The sequence below is a fragment of the Anarrhichthys ocellatus genome, unplaced genomic scaffold (assembly GCF_004355925.1).
Source record: "Anarrhichthys ocellatus isolate YVR2014 unplaced genomic scaffold, GSC_Weel_1.0 scaffold107, whole genome shotgun sequence".
Taxonomy (NCBI): domain Eukaryota; kingdom Metazoa; phylum Chordata; class Actinopteri; order Perciformes; family Anarhichadidae; genus Anarrhichthys; species Anarrhichthys ocellatus.
In genome coordinates, this window is record NW_022280137.1 from 194,600 (window position 1) to 213,812 (window position 19,213).

At 41.5% G+C, this 19,213-nt stretch overlaps 4 protein-coding genes across 7 annotated transcripts in view; 1 reads left to right on the forward strand and 3 right to left on the reverse strand.

The window, feature by feature from the left end:
* Nucleotides 1-2,963, reverse strand: part of rfc1 (replication factor C (activator 1) 1) — a 10,420-nt gene extending 7,457 nt beyond the window's left edge. For all 3 annotated transcript variants that reach the window (XM_031876332.1, XM_031876333.1, XM_031876331.1), the window contains exons 1-7: nucleotides 2,855-2,963; nucleotides 2,258-2,401; nucleotides 2,088-2,163; nucleotides 1,736-1,852; nucleotides 1,037-1,335; nucleotides 800-877; nucleotides 114-191 (exon numbers count right to left, since the gene is read on the reverse strand). In XM_031876332.1, coding sequence (XP_031732192.1) covers nucleotides 114-191; nucleotides 800-877; nucleotides 1,037-1,335; nucleotides 1,736-1,852; nucleotides 2,088-2,163; nucleotides 2,258-2,401; nucleotides 2,855-2,857 — 795 coding nt within the window. In that variant the 5' untranslated portion in view covers nucleotides 2,858-2,963. The remainder of the gene's footprint in view (nucleotides 1-113; nucleotides 192-799; nucleotides 878-1,036; nucleotides 1,336-1,735; nucleotides 1,853-2,087; nucleotides 2,164-2,257; nucleotides 2,402-2,854) is intronic.
* A 3,947-nt stretch (nucleotides 2,964-6,910) lies between these two features.
* On the reverse strand, nucleotides 6,911-10,164 carry rpl9 (ribosomal protein L9). The gene is made up of 7 exons (XM_031876327.1): nucleotides 10,056-10,164; nucleotides 9,835-9,950; nucleotides 9,331-9,426; nucleotides 8,976-9,108; nucleotides 8,756-8,836; nucleotides 7,947-8,073; nucleotides 6,911-7,066 (listed from the first exon to the last, which is right to left on the reverse strand). Exons 1-6 carry the CDS (start codon nucleotides 10,099-10,101, stop codon nucleotides 7,970-7,972), a joined length of 576 nt encoding a protein of 191 aa, XP_031732187.1. The 5' UTR covers nucleotides 10,102-10,164; the 3' UTR covers nucleotides 6,911-7,066; nucleotides 7,947-7,969.
* Nucleotides 10,165-11,243: 1,079 nt separating this feature from the next.
* lias (lipoic acid synthetase) lies at nucleotides 11,244-17,348 on the forward strand. The gene is made up of 11 exons (XM_031876360.1): nucleotides 11,244-11,408; nucleotides 11,673-11,848; nucleotides 12,841-12,934; nucleotides 13,620-13,700; nucleotides 14,048-14,204; nucleotides 14,720-14,777; nucleotides 14,873-15,001; nucleotides 15,742-15,887; nucleotides 15,963-16,033; nucleotides 16,142-16,253; nucleotides 16,436-17,348. Exons 1-11 carry the CDS (start codon nucleotides 11,250-11,252, stop codon nucleotides 16,495-16,497), a joined length of 1,245 nt encoding a protein of 414 aa, XP_031732220.1. The 5' UTR covers nucleotides 11,244-11,249; the 3' UTR covers nucleotides 16,498-17,348.
* Nucleotides 17,349-17,425: 77 nt separating this feature from the next.
* Nucleotides 17,426-19,213, reverse strand: part of ugdh (UDP-glucose 6-dehydrogenase) — a 5,411-nt gene continuing 3,623 nt past the window's right edge. For both annotated transcript variants that reach the window (XM_031876359.1, XM_031876358.1), the window contains exons 9-12: nucleotides 19,014-19,153; nucleotides 18,308-18,399; nucleotides 18,108-18,218; nucleotides 17,426-18,014 (exon numbers count right to left, since the gene is read on the reverse strand). In XM_031876359.1, coding sequence (XP_031732219.1) covers nucleotides 17,904-18,014; nucleotides 18,108-18,218; nucleotides 18,308-18,399; nucleotides 19,014-19,153 — 454 coding nt within the window. In that variant the 3' untranslated portion in view covers nucleotides 17,426-17,903. The remainder of the gene's footprint in view (nucleotides 18,015-18,107; nucleotides 18,219-18,307; nucleotides 18,400-19,013; nucleotides 19,154-19,213) is intronic.

A 19,213-nucleotide genomic window follows, 5' to 3' on the forward strand; every position in this document is an offset into this window, starting at 1 on the left:
ACACACACACACACACACACACACACACACACACACACACACACACACATTCAACAACCACCGAGATTCAAAAAAAGCAGACATTCCTTTGTGTTGTTGTTTTTTTATAAGACCTTCTTAGCTTGAGGCTCCTCATCCAGCATGGCCAGAGTTTTGGCAAATTCCTCGTCCTCATGGACCTGCTTTTCCAGCTGAGTGAGGTTGGATCGAGAAAGTACGAGAATGAGAAAGCAGACTTTGAATAAAGGTTGTAACTGAGCAGCAAATGTAGTTGTCTGCGTTACTCCTGGGAGTTTTTACATTCAAGTATTCAAGCAAACATTATATCATTATTTAAATTTCAGTAATTCTCCAAAAGATTCATATTTCTATTTTTCACATTTCCAGACATAAGAGGCAAACGTTTTAGGTTCTTAACTTTGGGTGCACCACCTTCATACCCTTACAGGCAGGCACACTACATAACAAATACTACACGAACACTTATTTTCATTATCGATGAATCTGCAGATTATTTTCTCAGATTAATCTTTTTGTCTAAAAATGTTTAAAAAGTGTAAAAAAGAAAGCCATTGTAATTTTCCATGGCCTAACATAACAGCTTCAATCTGTTTGTGTTATCCAACTAAGAGTCTACAACCCAAAGGTATTCAGTTTACAATTCATATCAAATAAATAATAAAACTCTTAAAATTTGGGCAACATTACATGAAAACCAAAACAGTTGAAGATTAAAACACATTTTCTCTCAATGGACTACTTGTCTCTGCTGTAACTACTAGTGCTGTTATACTGATACCTCCATCATGTCCTCCTCCATCTGCAGCTGTTTGGCGATTTGCTCATCACTCATCGGATCATCTGCTTCCTGAGTTGGCTGAGGAGAAGATGAGTTTTTAAACAAAGTCAGTTTGTTGTAAACAGATTCTTATTTGCTACTAAGATGAAAGGCCGAAAAAAACAGTTCAGTAAAGGGTTCAGTGGGTGACACTCAGAAAGCCCCGAATGTTGACGTTTTGGATGAAAAAGCACTCACGGCCTTTCGCTTGGTGCTGGCTACGAGCTTCTTATCGGACCGCTGGACCACCGCGCTGCCGAAGTAGTCGAGTACCGAGGTGGGGGTTTGTTTGTGCGGAGGAGGCGGAGCTGACTTTGGGGTGACGGGAGACTTCAGCACAGCTTTCCCCTGTGTGGTGGAGGGCCTGGACGGAGACTTGAGCCCCTCTTTGACTCCTGGACGAGCAGCGCTGGCACCTGCTTTTGTCGGTTTGGCCGTGCCGTTCTGCTTGGGTTTGGAGACCTTCTTCAAAGACTGAAAGTTGTCGCTGTCTGAGTCTACAAACAAAAAAAGAGAAATCAAATCAAAATATATCTTCAATAAATGTACTTCATTCCTCAAATTCAAGCTGGACCCATCTTCCTACTAATGTGTTTCCCTAATTATTAACATTATGACATGAATGGATGCATTTTGCCTGTTGCACTTCCAGCTGTCTTTCATACCAGCTAGATTCTAGCTGGTATGACAGACCATAAACTAATATATGTTCTTCTCCGTGGAAGTCAGATTTCAAAGCCGTGCAGACTACGGCTACACTTAAGTATGAGATCATCTCTGATCCCCTCATCGTCATCAAGGTAAATGTGACAATTAGTCACGACATGGACGTCAGGTCATGTTGCACGGTTCAAGCATGTGTGTCTGCAGTATAAGGAGAAACCACCGACCCATTACCTGTTTCAGAGACATACTGCACAGGATCTTTTTTGGGCGGTGGCTTCGTTTTGCTCGTAGTCCGTTTCTCTTTGGGGGACTTCTTCGACTTCCTCGCTGGCTTCTCATCCTCGGAGTCTGGACAGACAGAAAAACAAGGACGCGCCATGAAGAGAAGACGCAGGGAGGTCTGAATGGCAATTCAATCGGATTGTCAGCCTAGAAAAACCTTCTCAGCAACGGTGATTATTACAGAACATCCCTCTGCATATCAAAGATGGAACAGATGCTTTGCTCTGTGCCTCGGATGTAACAATAACACAGGAGCATCATGGTGCAGGGGGATGATGTAGAAGCTCAGACTCATGCTTACCGGATTCTATGACTATATGCTTCCTTCGTTTTGAGTCACTGTCCTTCCGTCTCTCCTCTGGTCCGGAGCTTTTCACCTGAAGCACATGAACCACAACGAAACATGAGGAATAATGAAACAGATGAATCACTGAAAGGAGGGCAGGGGGGGGCGCGACATCATTTCCTTGCCTTGGTGGTCTCCTTCTTCTTCACTTCCTCGTCGGAAGAGAGAGGATTCTTCTTCTTCTTCTTCTCTGTTTTGACGTTTCCGGGTGGAGCTGGTTTCTGCACCGCAGGCTTGTCTGAAGTCGGTGTAAAGAACCGCCTGATGTCCTGCGCGCGGACAGTAGACATGTAACGTTATGACGTTTAACCGGATAACGAGGTTATTGACTGAGCACACACATTACATTTATCTGACGTCACGTACAACGTTAACGTTGCATACTGGATACAAAAATGTATGCTTTACAGTTTGAAGATTTCCTCCTCTGACATTGATTTTTTTCATTTTAGGGAAAAGTGCATCATTTAAACTCTAAGGAAACAGCAGGAACATGTCAACTGTTAGCTAGTTACAACAGAGCAAACTATTATCAACTCAACGTGTACTCGCTGTCTTTGAGGAACACTTGCTCATCTTTAGCTGCAGCTAACACTGAGCATTGGTCTTACGTTTCAACAGCAGCAGAAGTTCAACAAGACAACAGGATTCTTTTCGCGTTTTGTGACCACGTTGTTTATACTGACAGCTTGCAGACAGAGCGGATGAAATGTGTAACTCACCATTATAAACAGCTTTCTCGCAGTTTACGGTCAGGCTTGTTGTCAGAAAAAGTAATTTAATCATCCAACTGCTTGGCGCGAAGCTGGATTCTGTCGCCTGAAGATGACGTACAACCGGGAGTTAGTGGGTGTGCGTCACTGAACGTGCGTTTGGTTGTTTTTCAAAAATGATTTACACAGCAATAAAAATAAAAACAAATAAACCACCCAAATTATGAAATAAAGAGCAAGGGGACAGTAAATAGGGTTATCAAGAGAGGAAATATGAATATATTTAAAATGTATATAGTATATACTAGAGATAATAAATAGTTCATTTGGGGATTTCTTTTGTTATTCTTTTCTAAATTCTATCTAATTGCGAATGTTAAAACTTAACAAATTAATCAGATATTAATTAAAAGAAGGGTCTCTATTAGACTCCATGCATGATGTAAATATAATGTAACTTTATTTCAACCTCTTTTTCAGGAGTGTCCTGACCAAGATAGCAGCACCACATAGTTCATACAACATAAAGCTGAGAAAACAAGGACTGACTTATAATGATTTAGAATAAAATATGACACTAATCATATACTATAATAAGTAATGAGTATGCTACGAGTATTACCCAGTTAAATGTTCTGATCATTAAGATTGAGCAAGTGAGTATGGTTGGTTATTGTTTTGAAAGATTATGCAATTGCTTTTGTTTTTTTTAACTTTCAAGGGCACACAGTTTTGTATATCTTTTCAAAATGCATGTCTATGTATATACTGAAAGGACACATGTTCAATTGTTGTCTCTATAGGAGGACAAAAAATACAAGTGTCCATCTCAAACTTAAATTTCTGATTTAAAAGAGCACATGTCGAGACGCTGACGGTGGAGGGGTAAGAATGACAATTAATGTACATAAAATTGTATAAAGCATAACTCAGATTTTTACATTAAAATTTGATTCCCAATAGAGAGAAATATAATCACATATTAGAGTCGCTGTAAAAAGCCTTTGTTTCTCAGGTGAAAGTTTCCTGGAATTCACTCCTTTTTCTAATATTTACTTTGACGCCACAGCGTGTGATTTGGTGCCCTTTGATTTGTTGACTGATACCATGTTTCCACAATAAAAATCAATGAATGCTCAAATGAATAATGTTGTGGAGGCCAAGGCAACACGGAGGCCAAGGCAACAGGCTGACACTGAAAGAAGAGAAGATATTTCTGCAGCGCTTTCTCTCAGCCTCTTTTTTCCTGCTCTTAACTCTCATCCTCTTCTTCGTCCTGCCGAGCCCCACAGTCACTGTGGGGCTGGAGCTGGAGGTTTTTTTAAATGTCCAGCGAAAAGATCTAAAACGGTGAAAAAGACTCAACTCAACATGGTCAGCAGCGTGTTGTCAGTATTGTGACACACAGATTTTAAACTTCAAAGCAAAACAAACAGTAAAAAATATAAAAAGAAAGACATCTCATAGGACAAAGAGACATGGAGACATGTGTCCTGCCATCTCGGATTTTAATGCATTACTGTTGCACTCCTAAATTCCACATTTGAGATTGACTTTGCAGTATACATTTTGAATAGGGGGACACTGTGTTACCTGAATCTGAATTTATATAGCGGGGAGGCTGCATTAATGGCTGTGAGTGCAATGACATTCAATTTGTTTCAACACTGACATTACAATGTTTTAGTTTAGGAAACTAAATGATGTGAAAGCTGTAGAAACAACCCTTTGCAAAGTTAAACCTGAGAAACTGGTCTCAAACATCAGTGAGGCGAGTGCTGGAGACTATGGGTGTGGTGTCCTGTGGTGGAGGCTACATCACTGTGATGTCCAACAGCTTCTGACAACCGGATTCGTTCGATGCAGCCCTGGATCAAACCGATCCCAGACCCTAAACAGCAGCTAAACCAAAGAGCAACATCTTCATGACACAGCAAGCAGCTACATGTTAAACCCCAGAAAGTATGGAGACCCACACCTGACATGACAAACTAAATATACAGTGGGTACGGAAAGTATTCAGACCCCTTTAAATTTTTCACTCTTTGTTTCATTGCAGCCATTTGCTAAAATCAAAAAAGTTCATTTTATTTCTCATTAATGTACACTCAGCACCCCATCTTGACAGAAAAAAACAAATGTAGAAATTTGTGCAAATTTATTAAAAAACAAAAACTGAAATATCACATGGTCATAAGTATTCAGACCCTTTGCTCAGTATTGAGTAGAAGCACCCTTTTGAGCTAGTACAGCCATGAGTCTTCTTGGGAATGATGCAACAAGTTTTTCACACCTGGATTTGGGGATCCTCTGCCATTCTTCCTTGCAGATCCTCTCCAGTTCCGTCAGGTTGGATGGTGAACGTTGGTGGACAGCCATTTTCAGGTCTCTCCAGAGATGCTCAATTGGGTTTAGGTCAGGGCTCTGGCTGGGCCAGTCAAGACTGGTCACAGAGTTGTTCCGAAGCCACTGCTTTGTTATTTTAGCTGTGTGCTTAGGGTCATTGTCTTGTTGGAAGGTGAACCTTCAGCCCAGTCTGAGGTCCAGAGCACTCTGGAAGAGGTTTTCTTCCAGGATATCTCTGTACTTGGCCGCATTCATCTTTCCTTCAATTGCAACCAGTCGTCCTGTCCCTGAAGCTGAAAAACACCCCCATAGCATGATGCTGCCACCACCATGTTTCACTGTGGGGATTGTATTGGGCAGGTGATGAGCAGTGCCTGGTTTTCTCCACACATACCGCTTAGAATTAACACCAAAAAGTTCAATCTTGGTCTCATCAGACCAGAGAATCTTATTTCTCATAGTCTGGGAGTCCTTCATGTGTTTTTTGGCAAACTCTATGCGGGCTTTCATATGTCTTGCACTGAGGAGAGGCTTCCGTCGGGCCACTCTGCCATAAAGCCCAGACTGGTGGAGGGCTGCAGCGATAGTTGACTTTGTGGAACTTTCTCCCATCTCCCTACTGCATCTCTGGAGCTCAGCCACAGTGATCTTTGGGTTCTTCTTTACCTCTCTCACCAAGGCTCTTCTTCCACGATTGCTCAGTTTGGCTGGACGGCCAGGTCTAGGAAGAGTCCTGGTCGTCCCAAACTTCTTCCATTTAAGGATTATGGAGGCCACTGTGCTCTTAGGAACCTTGAGTGCTGCAGAAACTCTTTTGTAACCTTGGCCAGATCTGTGCCTTGCCACAATTCTGTCTCTGAGCTCCTTGGGCAGTTCCTTCGACCTCATGATTCTCATTTGCTCTGACATGCACTGTGAGCTGTAAGGTCTTCTATAGACAGGTGTGTGCCTTTCCTAATCAAGTCCAATCAGTTTAATTAAACACAGCTGGACTCCAATGAAGGAGTAGAACCATCTCAAGGAGGATCAGAAGAAATGGACAGCATGTGAGTTAAATATGAGTGTCACAGCAAAGGGTCTGAATACTTATGACCATGTGATATTTCAGTTTTTCTTTTTTAATAAATTTGCAAAAATTTCTACATTTGTTTTTTTCTGTCAAGATGGGGTGCTGAGTGTACATTAATGAGAAATAAAATGAACTTTTGATTTTAGCAAATGGCTGCAATGAACAGAGTGAAAAATTTAAAGGGGTCTGAATACTTTCCACTGTATGACAAAGACATTGCTAAAATACCGAAACATTTAAATTATGTTTGTTATTTTTAGTTTTATTTCACAATGCTAAGGCTTTATTTTTTCTAGTATTTGTTACTCATACAATTAACAATTTTAAGTTTGTCTACAACACTTGGGTATGAACAAGTAGTGACTTTTCTTTTTAATGAAGGTCTTCTCCTTCGTTCACATTACAACTCATTTTCCATTTATACTTTGGAGTCACCATTACGTGTCTACTTCGGCCACTAGACTTCATGTTCTCATGCTGCGAGACTAAATGAATGCTTCATGTTAGGCTAATAGTATTCGTGCGCTTTTCTTAAGTAGCGGAATGGAAATACAACTGCATTTTGTTGTGCAACCCTGTGTACAGTGACAAACTAAACTTTGTCTTCCAAGTGGTACAAATAAATGTGACATAAAGATGCAGCAGACAGATTGACTGGAAAAGATGGTAGTTTTATTGGTCATAACAGGACATGGTGAACAATTCTGCATCTTGCTCCACCACAGTAGTCTTCTCGCTGACTTGGAAGACGTCCAGGAACTTCCTGATGTCCTTTCTGACCACGGTGGCCTTTTAGACTGAGGCCTCTGAAAAGAAAAACACATATAAATTACCACAATATGCTAAATTACTGAGGCCTGAATGACATGAGCACTAATAAAGCAGACGTCTAGTTTCTTCAGAAAACATTGCAATAAATCAGATTTTAGATGCGGCGGTTAGTCTTAAATGAGGAAATTAAACTCAAAAACACGACAAGGCATCTGAAGCAAAAAACATACGGCTGGACAACAGTTCAGTGCTAATTATAGACCTCCAGTGGAACCATGTTGTGGTGATATGATCCATGTATTGTTTCACAAAACTGTGTGGGCCCACATCAACTATAAAGAAATATAAATACTGATGGTTAACTTTCATGTAACGAGTTTTGAAGTCCCATAAAAGAGGCATCCTCCATAAACTATTCTATTTTAGAAATGACACTCAAGGCAGTATCTCAGTTGTGAATTACATTTTCTTTTAAATACCAGAAAACTAAAAGGAACAGTCATGACTAATCAAGAGTACAATTATTCTTCCAACACATTTATTAACTTTTTTTGGTCGATTGTTGATCAATTGTTGCAGGTTCTAGCTTCTAAAATATACGGTTTTGAAGCTTTTCTTTATCATATATGACAAATATTCTCAGTGATACTTTTGTATTGTTGGTCAGATTAAAAGAGTATTTAAGGATCTGTTTTTTTTTTTTTTTTTTACCATTTTCTGCTATTTAATATGATTAATCCTGAAAACAATCAGATTACTGAGTGAAAAAAGTATCAGTAAATTACCATATTGCAGAATCTAACAGAGGAAAGAGCAACTACAGAACAGAAACATGTGGCTGCATTGCCACCAACACATCAGAGTGTAAGGAACATGCAAAGATAAAGAAAATGGGCTTTGGCAGCAGTGTCTGACCTCAACGAGTGCAGATGTAAAGTTTACTTAGACGATTCCACTGTTCCCTTCTCAGACACGTAGATACCGTCCAAGAACTTCCTGATATCCTTATTTTTGACTGTGGTGGCCTGTTGGATCAGCGCAGCTGGAACAGAGAGAAGTTGGGATGATGAGCAACACAACAATGATGGAGGAGGAAAGGAGAGACTGAAGATCAGACTGAGGAGCACTGGAGAATCAGGAAGTACTAACATCATGACAGTCGTGATGTTGTGGCTCAGTATTTCACATTTGTAATGACGTAATGGTAGTTAAATCCACATCACATGAAAAGTGATTCTATAGATAACCAATATCAAAAATGAATGATCTGGTGTCAGGGAGTAACAGTGCTGGAGAAGGTAATTATAAGGAAATACGAATAAAAACTAAACTGAGGTAAAGTGATGGTAGAATTTGTACAATATGTTCCAATGTAGACAATAAAAAGGTGCCGACATTCTTGAGGTTATAGTTAACTGAAGTCAGTGGGTTGGTGAGGTATATCTGAGGCACTGTTAGATCCATGTTTAAAGTATTATTACACCAAGCTTTAAGGCAGCATCGATGAATCAAAATGATTATAAAAGGGAGCCTGCTGAGGAAATAATGACATACAATCCAACATTGAAGTTGAGGAGAGTTTTAACAACCGGAAAGCAGAATGTATGGGTCTGAACATGGGGGAGGATGTTAGCAGTGGTAATGTTATGAATCGTTCCCCTCTGATGTGGAGAAAAGCTGCTGCGCCATATAGAACAGCTGTGGAGAAAAAGGCGACAGCGTACCCGAGTTTGACACCAGCTCAATGTCGTTACCCTCCAGCACCAGCTCGTCCTTCTGGACAGTTGAGACGGCACAATTCACACCTGGGGAAGAGATATAAAAAAATCATTTTTCCATTCACAATGGGATCAAATTACAGTCACAAATTAGCACATTTTAAAAACTTGGGATTCTTGGATTCCCCCCCCCCAACTACAATATTCCCAAAACTTGCAGACTCACCATTCCTCATTCTAACACGGCGGATGTACTTCTCTCCCAGGAAGTTCCTGATCTCCACCATAGCTCCACCCTCCTGCATGACCACGTTGATTGGGAAATGGGCGTACACAGAGCGCATTTTGTACCGGAAACCCTGCAGTGAGACAGAAGCGACAGAGGCATTGAGCCGAGGCGTAGAGGCAAACTAAATATATTGTTCTCACAGCCAGGCGGAACAGAAACCATACCACTACAAAACACACTAATCCCACCATAGAGACTGGGCACAGATCTTATAATAGCAGTTTGGCACCGGTACAATTAGCCTTTGTCAATAACTCAAAACAGCATCAGACAAATTCAACTGTAGTCTCACCAAAGTGACTCCCTTGATCATGTTCTGGACGTGGCTGCAGATGGTGCGGACGGTGGCCAGCTCCTTTCGGTTTCCCCACCATTTATCCACACGAAGCTGAGGAAGACAGCACGGCGACTCATGACTCAGTGCCAGAAAACAAGCAACTCCAAGACATCACTGACATCTCTGGGATATTGCTCTGGCCATTTTAACAAGTTACTGGCAATTTTCAGATTAATATTCATTTAAAAAAACAAAAACAACGACTGACAGATGATCAAAAAAACAGAGCAGATCTTCTGCCCTTCTGAATTATTTAAGTGCATCAGTACAAGGTTATTGGTATCCAACTTACTTGTGATGATACAAGCAACAATTTAACATTCTACAAATGGGTTTTCGTGGTAACCATTCAATCAATTTGCCCAGTGGTATTTGAGCCTGCCTACACATTGCTGTTACAGTATGGCACTGAAGTGCCAGCCACAGTACGCTTCATAATGGAACCGTGTTCCTCCGTACCTTCTTCTGTTTCTTGCCCAGCAGACTGAGCTCCAGGTTGATGTGGTTGAACTCCCTGACGAGTTTGCCACGGGGCCCCTTGACCGTCACCGTCCGCCCCTTCAACCTCACCTCGACTGCAAGAGACGCACACGGAAAAGGTGTAAGAAGCCACACTTTACACAAGTAAGAAGTTAAATACAGGTACCTCAAAGAGCATGCATCAATCACCGGTTTCTTACCATTGTCGGGGAGTTCGACAGTCTGACTGCTGAGAATGGTCTTCATTCTGTAAAAGAGACACAGTGAGTGTTTTACGCTCTGAAGCTTGTTTGCATCCCTTATGGTACACGACAGCTTTACTTTCATTAGCTTTACTTAGCATTCAATGTTGACCTGCCATGTTGTACATCCCACAACTACAGGACAATGTTTGGTTTCATGCGACAGTGCACCTACTGTAAATCTGGACATAGTTATGAAAAGTGTCTAGCATGAGCAGCTGAGCACAGCCACATCAACTAGCACTGTGCTAATGCTAACGGAATGCTACATTGGGCACTGACACCGGTTGTCACACATGTGTATCGCTGAGCAGGAATCATTTTGCTACACAGTAATGTGCGTAATTAGCAGCTGACGCCACAAGAATACGTGAATGTATTTTATATGTTATTGAACGTGCAGCGGCCCTGAGCACGGATACCCGGCGCTACAACGCCAGGCCTCAGACAGACAGCGTAACGTTAACCGATGGAAAAACAACTAAGATATTTCTTAACAAACCTAAAGTAAAGGCAAAATACAGCTTATGTAGTGAACCATAATAATGTCTGCATCTGGTGGTATAAACATAAGCCAAAAACAGGCTTAATTGACACAGATGGAGTTAGATGAAACTCAAGGAATAGTTTTTCAGCTATCCTCACCTCGTCGGTAGCAAAGGAAAGGGGGAAGGAAGGACGTCACGACGCAATTGTAGAGCACGTACGTGCTGTGACCAGGCATTATCAAACAATCGAGGAACGTCATGATTATTTGCATGGTGTATGTTGGTTATATAGTTATAACAGAAATGTACAGTGAGCAAAATCCTGTAGCTGGAAAACTGGGAACAAATACCAACCGACATACAGAAGTTGTTTTAATGTCAATATGTCAACGACATTTCCTCCTAGTTAGCTCTGCCGCATTCATATCCATTTATAAAGACCGAATCACGTCTAGTCGGATAGTAGTCACTTCAGCTCTCTTTCTTTGTTGCACAAAAGAGGTTTTCAACCTCAATAGGACTAACCTTGTTAAATACAGTTTGAAATATTTTTTTCCATAAATTAAACTTGGTTAGTGCATTTAACCAGTGTTGGAACCGACCAGTGAACGCACTACATCGGAGAAAAGCAGGATTGTGTATCTTCCCACTCTGTGTACACCACATGAACGCAGCACCAGACCAAAGCAGCCGATCGTCGAGGTTTGTTGCCAATGACAGTCGCCTGCTAGCTAAAGTCATGGCGCTGCTAAAACGAAGTTGCTGTGTTGCTGGCCGTTTTTCCGCAAATCATCTATGGCTGAGTCCCAGATGCATCCCACATGTGAGTATTTTCACTGCTCGAGTATTCTCCAACTGACAAACACCGACGGTCTGGGTAATCTGTCAACGGAGACCGTCAGCTGTGAGCCTGGCCATGGGCCTCGGATGTTTTGTAACTAAGCCGGATTGACAATAAGGCAGTTTATAACTCCCCCAATAAGTAGCATATTATACGGACTCGTAAACATCCCGACAGCATAATATTATATGAAGTATCTCTGTGAAGTAGTGAGCCCTGAACCTCACCTCAGCCCTTCCTCTGCAGGTTTACACCAGCAGTCTGACGACTGTGGCAAAATCCTCCCCAGACCGGACTGAGAGAAAGAAGGAGCTGCTGAGTGACGACGGGCCCGATCTACAAGACTTCATTTCAGGGGAATTATCTGAGAAAAGCAAGTGGGCAGAGTACAGAGGCAACCTGAAGAGAGGGAAGGGAGAGAGGTGAGACAGCAGAGAGATTGTGGTAAACATGGGGGACAACATGGGAATTGTTAGTTCTCTATTCAATAGAGAACTAACAATTCTCACAGTCTATTGTATCTGTGAGTGTAGAGTGTTATCAGAAGGGTTCAAAGACCATCTACAAGACTGTGCAGAAATGAATCAAGCATCAGTTTTCCCACTAGGCTACACATGCATCTATTGTGAAACCCTGCTGGGCCCTCTGCTTTTACATGGAATCCCTTCTGCGCTTCATTGAATCACTTGAATCTGAATCAGTTCTAGTTTACCAGGAAGTGGTTTTGTTGTCATTGGTAACCGTTAGGCCACATGAAAGTTGTCAGTGTAAGAGACAAGTATTAGTAAACACAAACAGTATAGATGACTGTGACTGACACAGCAAACAGTGTGGAATATATGTATTTATACTCCGTAATGATATATGCATGTATGTACATTGTGTGTCCATCTGCACACTAGGTATTGTTTGTCTTGCATTATTCATACCAGGGTTATAGTTAAAGTATATTTCAAGCATTACTGTTGTGAATTTAAAAAAGGGTTTTTATTATTATTATTTAAATGGAATATTAACTGAAGTCCATTTAAAAAAAAAAAAAAAAGAAATCTGAGCCGACATGTCCTCGTTATTATTGTTTAAATAAACACAACTACTATGTACATACGAGTAGGTTGAAATAGGTGTGTACATAAAAAAACAGTAACAACCTACATTATTCACTAGGACTGCTTTAAGGTTTAGGAATATACAAGATTTCTGATTCATAAAAAAATATATTGATTTGCCTTTCAGGTAGCATTCCCATCTGGTTATTTTATTTATAAAAGTGTTTTTCAAAGTTTAATTTTCACAGAATGTCCTGTATCCCAGTGTGTGTGTGTGGTGAAGATGATTTGATCCACGGCTTCTCAGAGACCAGAGCTCTCTTGCACATTCAGTGAGCGTCTCTGCTGATGTTTCTTTGTGACAGGCTGCGGCTTCCTCCATGGCTGAAGACGGAGATCCCCATCGGGAAAAACTTCAACCGGCTGAAGAACACACTGAGAGACCTCAACCTGCACACAGTAAGTTTTGTAGACTGGCGACAAGTTAAAGGAACAGTCCGCATAAGTGAGCGGAGAAACTGGGCGAGGCATTGACACGACATGTACCCGTTGATGGATGGGTCACAACATATCCTTACAATGTTATTTCATTTTTTTATATTTTTAACAAATGTTATTCATACTCTTAGAGCATGACCATCAGATTACATTTTTTTGGATCATTTTTAATATTTATTATTAATATTTGACACGTTCTGTCAAGTATTAATAGACAGTTTATACAGCCTTTTAGTTCAAAGAACAGAAAATAATTTCAACATTTAGACCGTGTTCATCAATACAGAGAATGGTGGTTTGCTTATGGAGAATTTTGATTGATAGCTGTGATATTTATGCCTGATATCATACAGAATTGTGAACTCGTTACACTCTGTTTCCACTCAAACTCAGTGGAGTGGGCGGATCCAAAGGTCTGGACCCAGCCAAGTATTTAGCTAGAAGGTAAATAAAGTCAGTCACTCTGATATCTTGAGACCCATTCGCAAAAGAAACGCTTGCTTCGGCTGTATTCTTCAAATATATCACGGGCTGTAGTGATATAGTGAGTTTCACCATGGAGACTAATATATCTGATCAAGTCCGGGAACCCGGTGTCGCTTCTTGTGCATTTGAGGATTGTGTGTGTGTGTTTTTTTTTCCTCAGGTGTGTGAGGAGGCCAGGTGTCCTAACATCGGGGAATGCTGGGGAGGAGGAGAATACGCCACAGCCACAGCCACCATCATGGTTAGTCTCCCGGCACACTGGCTTTGTGGTGCAACTGAATTTTACTGACAGTTATAGAAAAGTGTCAGCACACCTTTTTCACCAAAAAAAACCAAGCACACTTTATTGACAATAAAAGCTGATCTCTGTAGATCTTGTAAATGTGTACGTGTCTCCACAGGCTAACCTAAGCTGCTTTATTCAAAAGATTGATGTAAAATCCATAATCCACACATTTAATAAACCAATGCTTGGTATATATATTTTAAGAAAACATCTTATGATATCTGTGTGGATCATCTGCTCCTGTCATACGACATGCATATCACAGAGTTTTTTAATTTATTTTTGTCCCTCTCTGTATGTAGCTGATGGGGGACACGTGTACCCGGGGTTGCAGGTTCTGCTCCATAAAGACGGCTCGTCGGCCTCCACCTCTGGACCCAGACGAGCCCTACAATACAGCCAAGGCCATCGCGGCCTGGGGGCTGGACTACGTGGTTCTCACCTCAGTGGACAGAGACGGTAACGGCTCCCTAACGCAATGCACCTACCTACTGGAGCAACGTTACATCGCTGCTCGCAGGGAAATTTCAAATTTCACAAGGGGAAAAGGAACCCTCGCTTTTTTAAAAAACATTAACAACACACACACACAAGCACACACACGCACACACGTAAGCTTCAGTATAAGTCCAGCCACATTTAACACGTTGCACATATCTTTCCAAACATACCGTGCTTTGTTCCCCAAATGTTTTTGGCTACTATTATCTTCATCAGGGAGGGATCTGAGTTAGTTTGTGGTTGCTTTAAATCTGGTCAGTCAGTTCGTCATGCAACTTATAAATCAGCAAAAATACAAGGTTTTCAAAACAGTATTCGTCATATTTTCCACCACAGTTTTTACAGAATACACGTTTCCTCCTAATAGATTTTAAGAAACACAAACGTCCACCAATTCAAAATAACCAACTAACTTTTCAAAATATTAGCTAACAGTGATGCCCTGTAGTCACATTTATATTTTACTTTTGCAGATATTGCTGATGGAGGGGCAGATCACTTTGCTAAGACCGTCTCCAACCTGAAGGAAAGGTATAAACTCCCGTCATGTTTGGATTCATCGGGTGTTTGTATCTTAATAGCAGTGCAAAATGAATAAATAAGCATTTTTGTCATCCTCATCTCAGGGACTCTCACATCCTGGTTGAGTGTCTGACCCCTGACTTTCGCGGTGACTTGGCAGCAGTAGAGAAGATCGCCCTGTCTGGGCTGGATGTGTATGCCCACAACGTGGAGACGGTGCGAGAGCTGCAACGGTACTGCCTCAGCACATTGCCTCTGTATTCATACCGACCTTTTATATACGGGCTGTCATTAATTCTTTCTTTTTTTTATAATGCTCAAAGTTAGAAGTTGAGCATCTAATCTCTGTTTCAACATTGATCAATGCCTGAATGCCTTGGATCCATCAGCTTTCACTAACCTCTGATCACCCAACAAGCCAAAGCATAGCAGGGTTTTTGAATCGTCTTGCAGAGGTATAATAAATAAATATCATTCATATTGCCCTTTGCACAACAGGGAGAATGTGTTTACAATGATATGCAAGAGCACTTAACAATGTGTCATATTGGGCTGTAAGATTTAAATTCACCAATCACACATTCTAAATAGTAAATGATTTAGTTTATTATTTAAATATATAAATGATTTAAATCATGATAAAAAATAATTTTAATCAAAATTTAAATAATGTTTTTAAGTAGTTGTTTGAATAAATTATTAACATACACACACTTTCCAGCTTGTATTTGATATTTAAAATAAAAACGCTGTTACTGTACCCAATTACAGCTCTGCCACAAGAGGGAACAGGACAGTAATACACACACTGACCAGCAGGGGGCACAACAGATCCAGTCTATGTTGGGATAAATAGTGCAGAAGTGTAAAAACAAGGAAGAAGCACTGTGGAAGTTTAATTGTTTATGGTAATCTGGCTGTATATTTCCCCTTTTTATTATTTTAATTTCTCATGATGTCCATCTGTCGGTAGGTTTGTCCGTGACCCCAGAGCCAACATTGACCAGTCTCTGAGTGTCCTCAGGCACGCTAAAAAGGTCAACCCCACCGGGCTCACCAAGACCTCCATCATGCTGGGACTGGGCGAGACGGATCAACAGATACTCAACACCTTGACCGGTGTGTACACACAGATACAATCCTAACGCAAAGCACAACACATTCCTAAACCACACTGTTCTGGTGATGTTGCAGAGCTGCGAGAGGCAGGAGTGGACTGCCTAACACTGGGCCAGTACATGCAACCCACTAAACGCCACCTGAAAGTAAGCACATCACACATTGCCCATTTACTAAGGCAAACAGCACTGCCGGATAAATGTGCTCACGTGGTTAAGGTGAAGCACGCTGTGACGATGTGTGTTTGGGTGTAGGTGGAGGAATACGTTACTCCGGAGAGGTTCGCCCACTGGGAGAACGTTGGGAATGATCTGGGCTTCAGCTACACAGCCAGCGGGCCACTGGTGCGATCCTCCTACAAAGCAGGTGAGAAACACGCTCCGTGTTGGGACGGTTCACGGATGGACTTTCAGAATGTTGAAATCGTTCTCCTAATTTACCCTTTAAATTCTTATTCAAAGATCAAGGCTTTAGTTTGCTCTTCTCAAGCAAATGACATGTGGTCAGAGAGAATATACATTTTTCTCATGTGTCTTCTCTCCTAACAGGCGAGTTCTTCCTGAAGAATCTACTGGAGAAGAGAAAAGCAGAAGTCCCCATAGCCGAATGAAAAGCATAGAAGCAGCAGCAGCAGCTTCTAGAGGCTTTCTCCCTTTAGTGTCGACCCGACTACAACTATACGCATCTACACGGACGGCTTTACTCCTGCCGGACCATAATGCATCACTGTACGCTGCAGCACAGGAAACACTTAACTTTATAGGAGTAGTAACAAAAAACAAACAAAACCAAAAACAAGGCCGATGACATTTAGGAGACCTCATGTAAGTACAGGGACCATTCTGTTCCTTTTCAACACTTGTTCTGCTTATTTAACCTTCACCAACTCTGAATAATAACGTTTGAGAGAGAGGAGATCAAAGAGAGCAAGCAGCGTTTAAAGGCCTGCAGGTTTGTAGATAAACTGGATGAGCAGAAACCTGGTGTTAGCAGAGGCAGTGATTTGCAATCTCTGCACCACAGGGGCCCCTAAATCACACCAACCATGAACTCCCTCCCCTCAGGGGCCCTGGACTTCAGGTAGAGCTACTGATCTTTGACCCCTGGCTCCGTTTATCAACTCTTTGATGTCTGCTGGTTCACAACTGATTTAATGAAGCATTAAAGAGGGTGTGTTCTTCTTTTTTGGGTTCCATTATTCAAGACTTGAAGAGAAAGTACAATTCAAGCCTTAAACTGTCCTTTTGTCGGATACAGAAGTATGAGGAGGAGGAGGTGCCTTTGATATCTGTATCTGATAAAGAGAGTTTAGGCTCAAACAAATTTTTTTAAGGTAAAAAACTATTTTGACTTTTCACCTGGCCAAGAAAGATGTGCGTTTACTTTCTGCACCGATTGTTGGGACAGAAGAAACCTTTGAAATGTACATTTGTATTTAAAGAATTAAAATTCATCAGTGCACATTTCCTGGTTTTCTTTTTTTGTGTCCCTTTTATTTTTCTTCTTTCCATCGAGTCGGAACAATCAACAGGCACAAATGAAGGACAGGCGTCACACTTTATTGCATCCTTTCGAAGTAAAGAGTCACTGATACGGAGGACAAACACTGATTGACATACAGTTATGATTTATAAAAATATTTTTTTAAAACAGTATAAAATGTATTTTGCAATTAAGCAACCATACTTGATTATAGAGTAAATACTGTAGGAAAGTAGACTCATCTAATAGTGTTTAGTTGAAATAGTGCATGTATGACTGCATCTGACATATTTTGGCTGATAAATGCTATTTGATTTCTTCCAATGACTTGATCACAGTCACACAGTTCTGAAGGCTCAGCTTTTTCCTCAGACCTACTGCAGGGCAGCAGTTACTCCCGCTGCTCTGGCCCTTTTGATCCTTAGGCATGTAGCAACAACAGAGTAGGGTTGGACCTGAATGAAAGGTTTCACCAGCAATTAAAAAGGTTGAGAGAGGAATGTGTTGCATGTTGTTCGTGTGTGTGGGTGAGTTTTAGACTTTGGCTTTCTTGGTGGGAGGTTCACTGACGGCTATGCGAGGACCAACGGCTGCCGGGGTGTAGGGGATTCGCGTCGCCGTCACCTTCTTACCGATGGTCTCGATCTGCGGACAGAGAAGGCAGCGGCTTTCATTTTTATTCTGTGCGCGACGCGTCGCGGTGAAGGCGCGGCGCGGCGTGTTTTCTCGTCCGCTCACCTGGAAGCCGATGTTCTGGAGGTGAGAGTGGAGGTGGTCCAGCACTCTGCGGCCGTCAAATATGAAGGCCGGCTTCAGCATCTTCTTGTAGATCTTCTCGTAGTCCAGCTCCTGTGGTGGAATTAGACGGGGTATGACGACTCAAAGGTCTATATTTTTATTTATTTATTAGGTGGGAGGAAAAAAACTGTGATTGTGACCTTAAACATGTCCCACTCGGTGCAGATGACCAATGCGTGTGCAGTCTGACAGGCCTCGTAAGGGTCGGAGGTCACGGTCACCAGCTCCGACACTAGGAAGAAAAAACAAGTGTGTCACCTCGGCTACAGCGCAGCATCCGTAAGAAAGGACGGAATGGTTTTAACTTTAAAAACAAACATTCAGCAGAGTTTGTGTTGTCCTGTTTTACATCGTCTGCTTAAAATGAGGTACCAATGAATAAGCAAAGAATACAATGCCCAATATGAATTACTTCTAAGACTTTTTCCAATTTCTACACAATGTTAGAAAATAGTGAAACCCAAAGATATAAAAATGTTCTGTCAGACGGTGAAGAAAACCAGATTTGACATAACACATACATAACTACATGCAACACCACCAAGAATCCTCTGGTAACCCATTATAGTTTTAGCATTGTGTACATTTTGGATTTGCTTTCCTACTTCTTACTGCAACTACTACACAACAAATTCCCATGAGATTAAAAAATAATTTACCATTTCAGGGGCTGGAACCAGTGATGTTATGGCATTTCCCTAAAAATTACTTTAAATAATAATTATCAAAGTATTTGACCAGAGTTTTTTGGTGGGTGGTACTGGAAGCTCTCACGGTTGGTCACCCTCCCCCCCCCTCTCTCTCTCTCTGATGTATCGTATGTAATAAAGGCAGATAAACACACACCTCTTCCTGGGTTGTCCTCTGAGATGTTGGGCTGGGAGAGGTCATGAATGATTTGTTCCTTGAGGACTTTGGGGTCATAGATGAACAGCTTGGCTCCCTCGTCCATCAGATACTTGGAGATGTAGATACTGGACGACTCCCTGGAGTTGCAAGACACACACACACACACACACACACACACACACACACACACACACACA